This window comes from Macaca fascicularis, chromosome 2 (assembly GCF_037993035.2).
Source record: "Macaca fascicularis isolate 582-1 chromosome 2, T2T-MFA8v1.1".
Classification (NCBI taxonomy): Eukaryota; Metazoa; Chordata; class Mammalia; order Primates; family Cercopithecidae; genus Macaca; species Macaca fascicularis.
This window is the reverse complement of record NC_088376.1, coordinates 136427763-136443290: the sequence shown is the minus strand read 5'-3', so window position 1 is coordinate 136443290 and position 15528 is coordinate 136427763. Positions and strand designations below refer to the sequence as shown.

The 15528-nt window shown below is 43.3% G+C and overlaps 1 protein-coding gene across 6 annotated transcripts in view; it reads left to right on the top strand.

The window, feature by feature from the left end:
• PDZRN3 (PDZ domain containing ring finger 3) overlaps positions 1 to 10342 on the top strand; it is a 239773-nt gene extending 229431 nt beyond the window's left edge. For all 6 annotated transcript variants that reach the window (XM_045385870.3, XM_005547625.5, XM_065538894.2 and 3 more), the window contains 5 exons: positions 1616 to 1714; positions 2843 to 2905; positions 4675 to 4776; positions 6994 to 7110; positions 7841 to 10342. In XM_045385870.3, coding sequence (XP_045241805.1) covers positions 1616 to 1714; positions 2843 to 2905; positions 4675 to 4776; positions 6994 to 7110; positions 7841 to 9406 — 1947 coding nt within the window. In that variant the 3' untranslated portion in view covers positions 9407 to 10342. The remainder of the gene's footprint in view (positions 1 to 1615; positions 1715 to 2842; positions 2906 to 4674; positions 4777 to 6993; positions 7111 to 7840) is intronic.
• Positions 10343 to 15528: the final 5186 nt, after the last annotated feature.

Sequence of the window (15528 nt, the reverse complement as noted above, 5' to 3'; positions counted from 1 at the left end):
AGTGTTCAGAAAATAATCTTATTAAGAGAGGCACTGAAATATACACACTCTACCACAAACAACTTCTTGTGACTTCAGGCAAGTAACCATACCTGCATGTAATTATTATACTACCGGTGACCATAGACTTTCTACGGGGCAGTCAATGTGCTAAGAGCTCTGTGTGCCTCACGTTGGTGACTCTGGGAGGCCAGATGACAGGTACTAGTGAGGACACAGACCTTAGATATACTAACACGCACATGATCAAGCTGCTAGAAAGAGGGAGAGTTGGGTTCTGAACATGTCTTCATAGTTACAACTCTTCCCCACCACGTTATACCCCATGTATCAGCAAGAGAGACTGCTGAAAGTCATTAAGATCATGGCAGTCCTCACTTGAAACCTTTTGATGGGTTCCCATGGTGTTGAAATAAAATCTTAGCTGCTCATGCTGGCCTGTGGGCCCTGCCTGGTCTAGCTCTGCCACCTGGCCACCCTCAACCCACTTCTGTTTTTTGTACACGGGACTCTGGCCATGCTGGCCCAGGGCCTTTTACACCTGCTGTTCCTCCACCTGGGAAGTGTCCATGGTGCCTGGCACCCTGCCTTTCATCGGGGAGAGTTCAAGAAGTATCTGCCATATAACTGCTTTGAGCTTCTCCACATAGACAGCTACATTCTCCTTCCCCTCTAAGAAGACCCTTGAGAGAGGCCACTTGGAAATAGTCCCCAGATACAGTGGCACGAAGACCCCATCTCGGAGCCCTTCCATTCTCCTGCTTGGTGATTAGATAACACTAAAAATTAGACCAAAGGATCTGCCGGAGAACTTATCACGTGGCCCTTCAAATAGGCCTGCAGCTTAGAGCTACAAAAACTTGCACAAGTCATTGGCAAAGTGGGCGGGGGAGTGACACAGCCTGGTTACACTGAGAGCCCCAGGATGGCCCCCCTAAGGCTCCGACAATTTCCAAAGTTCTGACTTCATTCTGAAGCACAGACTAATTGGCAAATACAATAGCATGTGTCCCGCATTTGGGCTCGCTTTGCTTTTATCTTATTTAATTTGCAGTAATAGCGGCTGAAACTAATTTCTCAGCTGTAAATATCACAGCTGTTGTGGAGAACATTAATTGCACACTATCACGTTACCCTCCTTTCTTGGATCAATTCATGTGTAATCTGTTTGCAAGTTCTATGACTGTGAATATTAAGGGAACACAATGTGAAATAATCTAACCAAACACATTGGAAACATTTGTACTGAAATGGCTGGTTGGTTTGGGGTATGGAAATATTCTTGTTTGTGGCAGACATTGAAAAAGTGCTTTTGAAAAGCCCTGCCCCAGAAGTCTTGACTGTGAGTGAAATATGGGTAATTTTTCTTTGGGGGATCAATGAAATAACTATTTTCAAAATGACTTTATATTGAGTGAAAGGTCAGAAATGCCCTAGGCATTGATCCTGTGTCCATAATCACTTTTTTTTTTTTTTAGTAAGTTAACCGGCCCTACACAATTGAATGCAAAGCAATCCAGTTCATCATTTAAAGATAATATTTTTAAAGCATTTGACATCCCCTCAACTCACATTGCCTGCCGCAGTCTCACTGGGAATGCCTTTCTTTGTCTAGGAAGTGGACCTCTACAGAATGAACAGCCAGGACAAGCTGGGCCTCACTGTGTGCTACCGGACAGACGATGAAGATGACATTGGGATTTATATCAGTGAGGTACAAAGGCTGATTTTGTTTTTGTAACTATCAGATCAAGACCAAAATGTTTTTTTTTTCTTTTATATGTTCACCAACCCTAACCCACCTCATCAAGAACTCTTTGGAAAGACACAAATTATTCTGTCCCCCTCATCACACTCCATGGCATTGCATCTTTCCATGGAGGTTAAGTTCTAATGTAAGTACTTAAGGCAAAATTACCCTTGAGAAGCCTGCAAATCAGCCATAAAATGGAGCCGTTTACATGGTTTTGTGTGTTTAGCCCCGAGGGAACAGCAGATTCACATTTCCCAACTCATGTTCATTGAGTGGAATGGTGGGTGGAATCACTTACACTTTTTAAAGCCTCTCTCTCTGTCTCTCACTCTCTTTTTTTTTTTCCTCTTAGTGGAGTATATATAGTTGAGTTCATATAAGTTAAATGTGACTTTTGTATGTACTTATCAAACTACATAGATGCATGCTGTTTTGACCTTCCTTGAGAAGATACATAAAGCAGCTGGTTTCAGCATGGAAACTTTACAGTGCACACGCATCCTTGCAATCACAGAAACCCAATTTTGTCAGGAAATAAAATCTGTCGCTACAGAACGAACTACTAGACTCCGAAATTGTCTCTTTGGTTGTATGTCATCCACCAAGCTTAAGTTAACCCAGCCTTTCTGCGTTTGGGGGCATCCCTCCCCTTATCAGTCCTCCTTGTCCCAATGATATTTCAAATTTAAAGTTATTTTCCAAATTTTAATACAAGTATTTGGTATAAAATAAGGTATGGTTGCTAGTCAACATAATGAAGGGTATCCTTTAACCTGTTCTACATCATTGATTTTAATTACCATGCATGCAACAAAAGTCAGCTGTGCCTCCTCAGATCAGCAGAGCCTGCACACACTGCTATATAATAGAGTTGCTATGCAGGGATCCAAGAACCAGCCCTAGAAAGGGCTTAGAAGCAGATCAGCTCATGTTTGCCTCTCCTTGCACGACACTGAGTCTTGTTAATTTCAGTGCAAAACAGAAACACAGGGATGAGCATGACTGTGTGTTAGAGATGGCTTTGAAAGTGCTGTTGCTTATTTTCATGCGTATCTGCATTTGTGCTGAGATGGTCCGTGTGTGTTTCAGATTGACCCTAACAGCATTGCAGCCAAGGATGGGCGCATCCGAGAAGGAGACCGCATTATCCAGGTAAGTCCACTTCCAAACAATGGCCTCATAATGGGCCTATCACTAAAGAGCCAACTGCTTCTAATGATAGGTCTAGGGTTGAAATTGCAGAAGAGGTTAAAGAACAGGGATCACAAACACAGATGTGTAGTGAGGCCAGACAAGTTAAACTAATTGTGAGGCTAACTCTGAGTCATAAGACGCAACAGGGAGTGGTGAGGACTGAGACAAACTAGATGGAACATGTTCTGTCCAAAGAGGGCCTTGCAAAACTTGAGCCAGTTCTCCTCATTTTCTTTCATTCTATTTGGATCAAAACAAACATCAGTGAGCCAAAGTCAGGCCAACAGTTTACAACTTGTGAACTAACATAATTCTCGTTTTAGATTTCTCTGAAAGATTAACTTTGGACCAAGCATTTCAGAGTCTCGTCCATAAAATGGGAACATTTTTGGCAAATTTAGCAGAATCGATTGAAAAGTCTTATAAATTTTCTGACTCAACATCTAACCATCCTGGAATCGCTTCTGAGGGTCATCACTTGACCTTGAGCCCTGTTGCTCCTTCTAGTCCAAATGAGACCATTCATGTCTCTTTTGGCTACAACCTTCTTTAATCTCACAGAATTGAGATTCTTGGCTTCATTGTGTCTGCAAGGCTTAGCTTTCTCTCTTCTCATCCATATCCTCTCATTGCTAATCCACTGTGTTTTTCTCATTGCATACCTCACCACAAGTCATTTTGATTTTCTTCTCCCACTGCCTACTCTGGGTTTCTCTAGCCTTCAGCCAGAACCTGTGCTGCTCAGGATCGCTTGCCCTAGGGAAGTGACCCAAACCTTCACACCTGAAGGGTCAGGGTCCTCAGCATACTGCCAATTTTTTTTTTTTTTTTTTTTTTTTGGTTGCTGGAGTTTTCCATTAACCTTTACTAAGAATGGAAGCACTCAGAGGTACTCCAAGGAATCCCCTGGGTTCCAGACACAGTCCTCCCTGCCTCCACTGTATCACAGCAAGCCCATTTTCCCTTGGTAATTGAAGGCAATCACTCCAACCAATAGCGTCACCCCTTTTGCTGCCTGTTGGCTCACTGGTGTAAGGAGGCATGTGGAGGGCTCCACTTCCAATTCAATGGAACCATTGCTGTGTTCCCTAGAGGTGGCGTTCCACCAGGATTAAGACCTCCAGACCAACAGGGGTCAAAGTCACCAGGACATGCAAGCAAAAATCCTGCAAGAGGGTTAATCAAGTGTGATAGTGAGAGTGTCATGCCCACTTGACCCTCTGCCTGGCCTAAAGAAGTTTAAGTGTCAAACTGGGGACACAAAACACCATGTGTAATTCTATTCCCTTTTCTTAACCTCAGTTTCCATAATGTTCACATCAGACCCACTGCTGCTTTTTCTTCTATATTATCCAATAATGTCTACATATACTCCTGCCTGAATATTATGTCTAATTACTTACATGTTCCCTCTGCACAGCATTATGATTTTTCTCAGTGCTGTCTTCTAGAGGTTCAGCCCCTTCTGTTCACACTCCACACATCAGTCACCTCATGAACTACACTTATGGAGGCTCCTTTGTAGACCAGAGAAACTGCATTGCTCTGAGCAAGACTTTTCCTTCCTAAAATCAGTATTCTTTTCCAGCTACAGGGAAGTTTTATGTTCCAGCTGTGAGTGGGTGACAAATGCAGGTCTGAAATAAAATAGAATGATTTTGCACCATCTAATCATACTATTTGTCTCCCCACTCCCCACCACCCTTTTTTTTTTTTTTTTTTTTAAGATCAATGGGATAGAGGTGCAGAACCGAGAAGAGGCTGTGGCTCTTCTAACCAGTGAAGAAAATAAAAACTTTTCATTGCTGATTGCAAGGCCTGAACTCCAGGTAAATCGGCTTCCTACAGATGAAACTGGGTCTGTATTTCTAAAATCAAAAGCTCAGGTCCCCAGGCTTGGAAAAGCGCACCTGAGTATTGGCTGTGAACTTGAAGGTGTTTTATACCCTAGAAATACAATCAAACTTGCTGTGACTTAGAATCCACTTTATGATTTAGCCATGTAAGATTGGCTAGATACCCACCCTGACATCTATACTACAGGCCCACCAGGTTGGTTAATGCAGGGATCATAGGGAAGGAAAAGGAAACAGAATAGAATGGAAAACACAACTGGAGTCATGACCACTGGAGTCATGACCATCAAGACGTTTGACTTCCCAAGGCCTAACATGTGTTCCAGCCTTGATCTGTGCAGGTTCCATTTACAATAGCAGAGTATGGGGAATTAAAAATTGCTCTTTCAAAATAAAAGAAATATTGAATGATAAATAATAATTAAAACTGATATGACCACCAAATAAGGGCTAGACTCTCCGTGGATCACTTTACACACAGGAGAGCCTTCCCAAGAGATGGAAGTTTCCAGAGGTTCAAAAGTTACCCAGTAAAGCCCCAGAAGGAGGGTGATAAAGCAGGGAGGGGTTCAGGCCCAAGTAATCTGATTCAGAAACCACTGTGTTATAATAACTCCTTCCACAGAAGGAATCATGAACTCTCCCAGGTGGCACTCTTGATCCACTTAGAATGGCTCCAGCAACACATCTAGAGCAGTCCAGTAGTAGATCTCTTTAGGTATGTGTATTACTCCGTTTTCATGCTGCTGATAAAGACATACTCAAGACTGGATAATTTATAAAGAAAAAGAGGTTTCATGGACTCACAGTTCCACATGGTTGGGGAGGCCTCACAATCATGGTGGAAGGCAAAAGGCACGTCTTACATGGCAGCAGGGAAGAGAGAGGAGAACCAAGCAAATGGGATTTCCCCTTATAAAACTAGTAGATTTCATGAGACTTACTCACTACCATGAGAACAGTATGGGGAAAACTGCCCCCATGATTCAGTTATCTCTCACAAGGTCCTTCACACAACATGTGGGAATCATGGGAGTTACAATTCAAGGTAAGATTTGGGTGGGGACAGCCAAACCATATCAGTATGAAACCCAGTTGAAAAAGTAGCCTAGAGACAGTGGAATACAGGGCATCTGATTCTCCACAGATGGAAGCCTCATAAGCTCAAAGGGAACTTCAGCTGTCATCTCACTCACAGTCAGACTTTTTCTTAAAGGTCCAGATAGTAAATGTTTGACTCGGGTGGCTATACCATCTCTGCTAGACTCTGTCACTCTAGTGCAAAAGCAGACATAGACAATTATGTCAGCGAATGGGCATAGTTGTGTTCTCATTAAATTTTTTTTTATTTACAAAAACAGCAGGCTGGATTGAGCCCCATGAGCTATAGAGTGCCAACTTCTGAATAGTTCACTCTTTTTAGGGCAAGGCAGATAAAGGCCTTTTAAAAGTGATATCCAGTCAGGCTCGGTGGCTCACGCCTATAATCCCAGCACTTTGGGAGGCCGAGGCAGGAGGATCACTTGAGGTCAGGATGAGGCCCAGTTGGCCAACATGGTAAAACCCCATCTCTACTAAAAATACCAAAATTAGCTGGGCGTAGTGGTGCATGCCTGTAATCCCAAATCCCAGCTACTCAGGAGGCAGAGGTTGCAGTGAGCCAAGATCATGCCACTGCACTCTAGCCTGGGAGACAGAGCGAGATTCTGTCTCAAAAAAAAAACAAAAAACAAAAAAACCATCATATCCTTGCCCAAGCCAAACAGCTAGTTACTGTATCTACTGTATCAGAAAGAACTCTTTTTCACACTAAAAATCGTTTTTCTATGGGACCTGTTAAACTTGTGTCTGGTCCAGCAAGCAGGGGGAACAGCTAAATCTGACCCTCCTACACAGGTGTCTTACTGCAGTGAAAGTAGCTGAGATGGATGAAAGAGTTTCACCCTGAAAAAAAAAAAATCATGGATATTAAAGACTTCCCCAGTTTGTAGTGCAGGGTTGGAGGTCTCTGTAATGTGAGGGTGGGATAGTTTCCTGACTTAACGGCAAATCATTGGGCAGACTGCATTTTGATGACTCTTGGAGGAAGCCCTGGAAATATTTTTCCCCAAGGTAATGTCATTTTTTAAAAAACATAAATGAACATGAAAGGAAACTTCTAAGGCATGTGTTGGCTGCTCTTGCCTGCAGCTGGATGAGGGCTGGATGGACGATGACAGGAACGACTTTCTGGATGACCTGCACATGGACATGCTGGAGGAGCAGCACCACCAGGCCATGCAATTCACAGCTAGCGTGCTTCAGCAGGTAACGCCCACGCACCAGTCCCTGACACTCTGCCCTGCTGAGCTGGAGGAAAGTCTGCTTCCTCCATCCCCCTTTATGGCGCTAAAGACCATCAGAAGCGTATCCACCTGGAAGATAGCAAGAAAACAGCCTCAAGTACTTTTCTATTTGAGCACCAGACCAGTGAAATGCAAGCTGGTACTGTCCCTAGCTAAGCTTTTAAATCTAAGCACCATTGCCAAAGCAAAGCTGACCTTATGATAATTTGTTTGGAAAACATATGCGTCGGCATTGCCATAGATTGGAAAAAGCCATGTTTTCCAAAGTAAAGCAATCCCCTCTGTTTAACCTGAGCTACTTGGAGCTCTCTAGCTCCCTACTATGCTACTACCATTGTCAGAGTCTTAATGAGCCACTTACTGAGTCCTGTATGAGCTAAACAAGGACCTTTATACATCCTACCTGTGTACTGATTGATTTAACAGAATCATTCATTGAGATAAAGCGACTATTATTATCCTCATTTTACAAAACTGAGGACAAGAACAAGAATAAGTGACTTGCCCAGGTAGATATGGGTAAGTGTGGCTAAGGCCCACGCTCTTGACCTGGTCCTACTGTCAGATGCTGCCCCTCGGCCTTAGAAATGTACAGCCTGCCCTATCCAGAAACACTGCAAGGAAAGGTCAAACCTGAGTACCTGCTGCGTAGGCCTCCCTCACTGTGACCCTTTGTTCTTGTTTTTATGCAGAAGAAGCACGAGGAAGACGGTGGGACCACAGATACAGCCACCATCTTGTCCAACCAGCACGAGAAGGACAGCGGTGTGGGGCGGACCGACGAGAGCACCCGCAATGACGAGAGCTCGGAGCAAGAGAACAACGGCGACGATGCCACCGCATCCTCCAACCCGCTGGCGGGGCAGAGGAAGCTAACCTGCAGCCAGGACACCTTGGGCAGTGGCGACCTACCCTTCAGCAACGAGTCCTTCATCTCGGCCGACTGCACGGACGCCGACTACCTGGGGATCCCAGTGGACGAGTGCGAGCGCTTCCGCGAGCTCCTGGAGCTCAAGTGCCAGGTGAAGAGCGCCACTCCTTATGGCTTGTACTACCCTAGCGGCCCCCTGGACGCCGGCAAGAGCGACCCCGAGAGCGTGGACAAGGAGCTGGAGCTGCTGAACGAGGAGCTACGCAGCATCGAGCTGGAGTGCCTGAGCATCGTGCGCGCCCACAAGATGCAGCAGCTCAAGGAACAGTACCGCGAGTCCTGGATGCTACATAACAGCGGCTTCCGCAACTACAACACCAGCATTGACGTGCGTAGGCACGAGCTCTCGGACATCACCGAGCTCCCGGAGAAATCCGACAAGGACAGCTCGAGCGCCTACAACACGGGCGAGAGCTGCCGCAGTACCCCGCTCACCCTGGAGATCTCCCCCGACAACTCCTTGAGGAGAGCAGCGGAGGGCATCAGCTGCCCGAGCACCGAAGGGGCTGTGGCGACCACGGAAGCCTATGGGCCAGCCCCAAAGAATCTGCTCTCCATCACGGAAGATCCCGAAGTGGGCACCCCTACCTATAGCCCATCCCTGAAGGAGCTGGACCCTAGCCAGCCCCTGGAAAGCAAAGAGCGGAGAGCCAGCGACGGGAGCCGGAGCCCCACGCCCAGCCAGAAGCTGGGCAGCGCCTACCTGCCCACCTACCACCACTCCCCATACAAGCACGCACACATCCCGGCGCACGCCCAGCACTACCAGAGCTACATGCAGCTGATCCAGCAGAAGTCGGCCGTGGAGTACGCGCAGAGCCAGATGAGCCTGGTGAGCATGTGCAAGGACCTGAGCTCCCCCACCCCGTCGGAGCCGCGCATGGAGTGGAAGGTGAAGATTCGCAGCGACGGGACGCGCTACATCACCAAGAGGCCCGTGCGGGACCGCCTGCTGCGGGAGCGCGCCCTGAAGATCCGGGAAGAGCGCAGCGGCATGACCACCGACGACGACGCGGTGAGCGAGATGAAGATGGGGCGCTACTGGAGCAAGGAGGAGAGGAAGCAGCACTTGGTGAAGGCCAAGGAGCAGCGGCGGCGGCGCGAGTTCATGATGCAGAGCAGGTTGGATTGTCTCAAGGAGCAGCAAGCAGCCGACGACAGGAAGGAGATGAACATCCTGGAACTAAGCCACAAAAAGATGATGAAGAAGAGGAATAAAAAAATCTTCGATAACTGGATGACGATCCAGGAACTCTTAACCCACGGCACAAAATCCCCGGACGGCACTAGAGTATACAATTCCTTCCTATCGGTGACTACTGTATAATTTTCACTTCTGCATTATGTACATAAAAGAGACCACTACCACTGGGGTAGAAATTCCTGCCTCGTTCAATGCGGCAAGTTTTTGTATATAAGATAAATACGGTCTTCATGTTTATAGTCCAAATTTGCAGACCCTACAACTCTGGGTGTCATAGGTCTATTTTAAGGGGAGAGAGAGAAAAACACCCTTACTATCTTGGAAGGCAATATTAACAAACAGAGCTTTTTTCAAATAGCAATTGTACTTTTCTACCTGTACCCTTTTACATAAAGTGTTTAAATTTCAGAAAGATCTTTTATTAAGCATACTTTCACAGAATAATTTGTTTAAACTATATTCATATTAAAAAGTTAAACACGCTTTTTTTCCTGCCTAAAAACACAAATACAACTGCCAGTATGTATTTTTAATGGAACCCTATTTTATAATGTTACGTTACTGAATGTGTTTCATATGCGTGACCGTTAAGATATTATTTAGGTGAAGGTTTCAACTCAAAACCACCCAACCCGGTGGTTAACGATTTAATACACATAACCAAACCGGCAACATTTAGAGTTGGGATATACGTTTAAACATTTTCCTGGTTAAGGTTCCCAAGAGAGTGTAAAGGTTTTAGCAGAAAGCAAAATATCATGCAGCTTTATGGAAGTTTAAAGCATGTTTGCAAATATTGCAGCCCATTGAAAGAATTTGCATGTACAGGAAAGTTGTGGATGGAGATGGTTTGTGGAATTTTAAGTGCTCATTGTAGTAAACTTTTGCTTTGTAGATTTGAAGGTACAGACTTACACAAGCAAGTTCACAAAATCATGATTAGTTACAAACATTAAGTAAAATGAAGTTAAAATAAATTATTATTTTCTATTTCATATGTTTTGATGTGATTCCTCATTTTGCAGTGGTGCCTATAAAATAAAAGCCTTTTGCAGTGTTTGCTTTTTTTCCCTTGGTTGTATTACCTGCTACTTTGGAAGGATTTAAGTATTTTAGACCATCTGATGCCTTCGCATTCAGCCTCATGGATATAAAGCCAAGGTCTAGCAGTGAAGAACACAGGGTCAAATTTACCATACAACCCTGCATTCTGACTGCCTGTCTCACAGAAAGTTTCAGCCTGGCCCAATATCCTATAAACAAGAATAGCTATGAGCAAGTTTATCAGTCAGGGCCATGTTTACAGTGAAATCTCTTTCGTTTATTGCAACCATTACTGCCTGTCAGTAATAACTAACACTCCGGGTGGCTAAGTCCAGCTTTCCATTTCTAAGATGCATCTCCAAATCAGGCAATATTTTCATAGAAAAACAGGGGTCACCAAACTGGGTGGGCTTCAAATCTGGTATCTTTCTGACTACTGCAACCACCAGGATCGTAAATAATGAATTTGCTACAAATTGTTTTCTGATTGATTGTAATGTTTACACCAATTTCAGCTGTAATACTGAAAAAAAAGTAAGATAAAGATAGGATTAGGATGGTGTCATTTTTATTTGCCATGATGCCATACATCTGGTTTACTGTCTGATCCAAATGGAATTTGGATTGAAATGACCAGGTGTGTTAGGCATTTCAGACATATATTCCTCTCACAGACCCTGCTCCAACCACAGTCCCTCCTTTGGGGCCAGAATCTTGAGACTAATTAGTAGTCACTCTTGTAATAAACCAACTTAATGAAAATAAAACACTGCAATACTTATTCCTCATTATTAAGATGTCTGTTCATTACCTCTTCCAGAACCAGGCATTGTTATGATAATTACATCTGCTGCATTACTCTAATCAGCCCTCCAAGGTGAAATTTTTGCAAAAAGTGTACTATTAGGGCCTCGGTTTCCTGATATTCTCCGTTTTAACTTTCCACAAAATCGGATCCTTACCTCCTCCCAGGAGAAGCTCCCCTTTCCCAGTCCTGTCACCTCATACCCTGTCTTCCTAGTTAATGTTTCACAGCGAACAATCATCAGTCAGATGAATTATAAATTGCTGCAAAGCATATATCAGCATATGAGTTTACATGGGGAAATAGCTTTCCTCCCCTTGTGTGTTCTCACTGAAGGCCAGAGGGGGCTACATGGCCACAGGAACAGCTTTAGCCTAAACAGTCAAGCACAGGGTTTGGTTTTTTTTTTGTTTTTGTTTTTGTTTTTTGAGACCGAGTCTCGCTCGTCGCCCAGGCTGAGAGTTCAGTGGCACGATCTAGGCTCACTGCAAGCTCCGCCTCCTGGGTTCACGCCATTCTCCTGCCTCAGCCTCCCGAGTAGCTGGGACTACAGGCGACCACCACCACACCCGGCTAATTTTTTGTATTTTTAGTGGAGACGGGGTTTCACCATGTTAGCCAGGATGGGCTCGATCTCCTGACCTCGTGATCCGCCCATCTCGGCCTCCCAAAGTGCTGGGATTACAGGTGTGAGCCACCACACCCAGCCAAGCACAGGGGTTTCTAACCAGGGCTCCCCATGTGTCTCTGGATTTGGGGCTCAGCTCCTGCACTTATGAAAAAGTAGAGGGAAATAATAGGATGCATTCAAATCCAATTCTAAATCCTTTGATTTCAACTTATTTTTAAATCACTTTATCATCTAGATATACTTAGTCATAACATTCTGTGTAATATGAAGCTTCCCAAATCTAATTTAACCAATTAGCTTCTAAAAGAAATTGGAAGAGATCTTAGAAATCATCACTTTATCAATGAACAGGGCACTCAGGGAGGCAAAGAAATGCAGTGCAGCTCATTCATAACCAAACTGGGATTTGAACTCAAAACCCAACACCTGGTTCCACAATTCTTAGCACCCCATACTCTGGAGAATCACCCTCATGTGCATGGTTAACATTAAATCCTGTGCCCTCGACCAAAAAACAAATGCATTTCACCAGTGGATGCCCCAGAGTGAACATAAGAGGAATCATGAATCTGCCATTTCTTCAACAAGTATGAGCTCCAAGTGCCTCACAGTGCATTTCTTAGCTGGCGGTCGGGATGAAAATTTTCCTGGGTAATAGTGATGAGACAATTTCTAGCTTCCGTTCTCACTAATGTAAAGCCCCAGCTTCTGTGTAAACAGAACATCCACTATAACAGGCCTTTCTACCACCCTGGCTGCATGTACTTTACTTCTTGGGCCCATTGAAGGATCTGATGGAAGCTATAGATTCTATTTGCAGAAAATTAAAAAGTGCATATAATTGAAGACTTCACATACCCCCAAAGTCCATTCACAGATCCCCTCAAAGCATGCAAGAACCCCAAGTTTAGAATAACCAAATTTGATAGCTTTATAGGTTTTTTATTTCTCAGACTTTTATTTCAGCTGCATCTTACGCACACTATTTGATTTGAATGCCTACTTTTCATATCAAGGACTACTTTTCTTCCTATTAGAACTATACTGTTTAACACAATTAAAATTTAGCAAATCACTAGTACCTATAACTAGTACCTATACTCTTCCAGTCATTGTGCAGTTTTTCTGACACCTACATAAATTGAGAAACGATGAATGCAGATTTCTGATTCTCCATAGCAGCCACCCCACTGGTTGGATGACTCAGGTTTAAACTAATTCTAAAATACAAAGCGAAGGAAATGAGAATGTATTGACCATCTGAGCTGCACTGCCTAATACCCGTAGCCACTAGCCACATCTGGCCATTAAGCAGTTAAAATGTGGTTAGTCCAAATTGAAATGTTCTGAGAAAATGGATTTCAATGACTTTGTATTTAAAAATGAAAACTATTTTGATAATTTTTATGTACAAATCATATGTTGCATATGTTGGATTGAATAAAATGCATAGTTATCACTAATTTAACCTGTTTTAACTGTTTAATGTAAATGCTAGAAGATTTTTAATTACATATGTGGCTTGCGTTATGCTTCTATTGGGCAGCACAGATACAGAAAATATCGGGCAAGTACATGCTAAACCCTTGCCCTCATCATCTTGCTAAATCCTTGGGGCAGTTCCATGAAGCAGATGCTTCATCAATAGTTAAGACTCAGATTAAAAACTTTGGCCAGACAAGTGTAAAGATGTGATTTGAACTGGCATCTACCTAATACCAAACCCTTTACCTGTGCTTCCATCTCCTCCTAAGAAGCAATTCAAAGTATGTTCAGTTTAGGTTAATATTTGTAACATATTCATAATCACAAAGAAATTACTTCAAAGTAGCAAGCATTTCACTCAGTTCCCTTTGAGTTCTAAATTGCAGAATATTCTAACTCTCTCGGCAAGAACACATGACAATGAATAAATATCTAGGAATGTGGGGGCACAAGCTAAGTTTTTCATCTTTTAAATGGAAACAGGAGATCCCAAATAGCAAAAATCATAAATATGATGAGGTGGGATTATACATCGCCTAAGGAATACTAGTTGGAGAACTAATTAAGACTATAAACTGAAATATGAAAATTAACCAAGTAATTATCCACTTGTAGCCTTCAGAAGTAGGTTACAGGTTACTTGTTAGGAACATTGCCCAAAACCAAGGAAGCAAACAATTCTGCCACAAGCAATTGAGACTCCCACTTTTATTTCTGTTTCTCGGTTTTAAGTATTTTAGGATTTCTGTGGAGCATCAAGTAATTAAAATCACTAAAACTGAGATAAGATACAAGAATTCTCCTGGCAAATGCTGTAGTCTTCAGTTTTGATTAAATGTGAATTCCCTAAAGCAGTTATAAAACAAAGTGTAGTTCTCTGAGTTTCATTCAAATGGGGTTTTTCTGCTTAAATGGTTCATTTTCTTTAGCTTCCAGTTGCCACTAATCCTGAAAGGGCACAGTCCACAGGGACATGTGGTTTGCCTATAATGTGGTTTTGCCTTTCAATGGCAGAATGCTGACCTCCGTGCACTCAGCATCTTTTTGAAATGAAAAACGGGGAATTAATGATCCCTCCTTCACTGGGGCTATTGCAAATTTAAACTTGCTCACCAATTAGTAAGTCTCGCTAAAATCCTCAAAAGCCAAAGGAAACTCCCTAAACCTCATCAGAGTCTCTCAAAAATATACTAGGAAGTAATTAAATTGTGTTTTTAGTTCTCTTTGGAGAACTACACGTCTCCCAGACATTGTGGGTTTGACTTAGCAGTTTCAGCTCTGTAGAATTATGACAACCTTATGCATCCAGGAGCCATGTCAGAAACCAGCACGGATTCCTTCATCCACTAGTTACTATGTGCATACTCAATCTAGAGCCATGGGGAGGTCTCTGGAGCTCATGGTCCAGTGAGAAAGAAAACAGTAATCCAGCCATCACACAAATACTTACAAACATCACACAACTACGCACTCAACAAGATTAGAGTAAGGGTCAGATAGGAGAGCCAGCGCCACAGATTTCAGAGAGGGTCTCCCTTAAAAAGTTATGGTTGATCTGAGAGTCAATAGATGAATGTGAGTTAACTAGAAAGGTAGTTAAATACAGAAAATAGCACGTACAAAGGTCCTGAAGTGAGAGAGATTTGGCCTATTTGAAACAAACAAAAAAAGGCAGGTGTGACTTGAGCTCAAAAACAATGGAAAAAGAATAGAGAGAATTGAGCGTGTAAAGACAGGCAGTTAGGAAGGAATGACACTGTCTACTTGACCATAAATACCTATTCATTATGGCCAACCTTTATTGAGCACCTAATATGTGCCAGAAACTGCTAAGTCTTTTACGTGTGCTAACTCCCTGAACCATAAGTAGACTACCTGATGGGTGGCACTGTTCTTATTTTGTGAATAAGGAAATAAAGAAGGCTTAGAAAAGCAACCAGCTGGTGCATGGTTGAGGGGAAAAGTGAAGCCATCTCTCTCTGACCCCACTGAATCACTGGGCTGCAAGTAGCAACTCCACGACAGGCACTATGGAAAAGGCTCATATATTTCAGCAGATACCTAATATCTGGAGACCTTTGATGACTATTTTGTGCCCCGCCTTTTTCTGCTCAGGACTAAATCTGTTTATAACCCTGTTACTTCCCATTTTTATGCCACAGCAGACAAAAACTTAACATGCTTTGTCAATCCACTTCTGCAAAGTCAACCACCTTGACCACTAGATAGAACGTATTTCCCAATCCAGGGCTCCATTTTCCATCATCCACCAGGAAACAC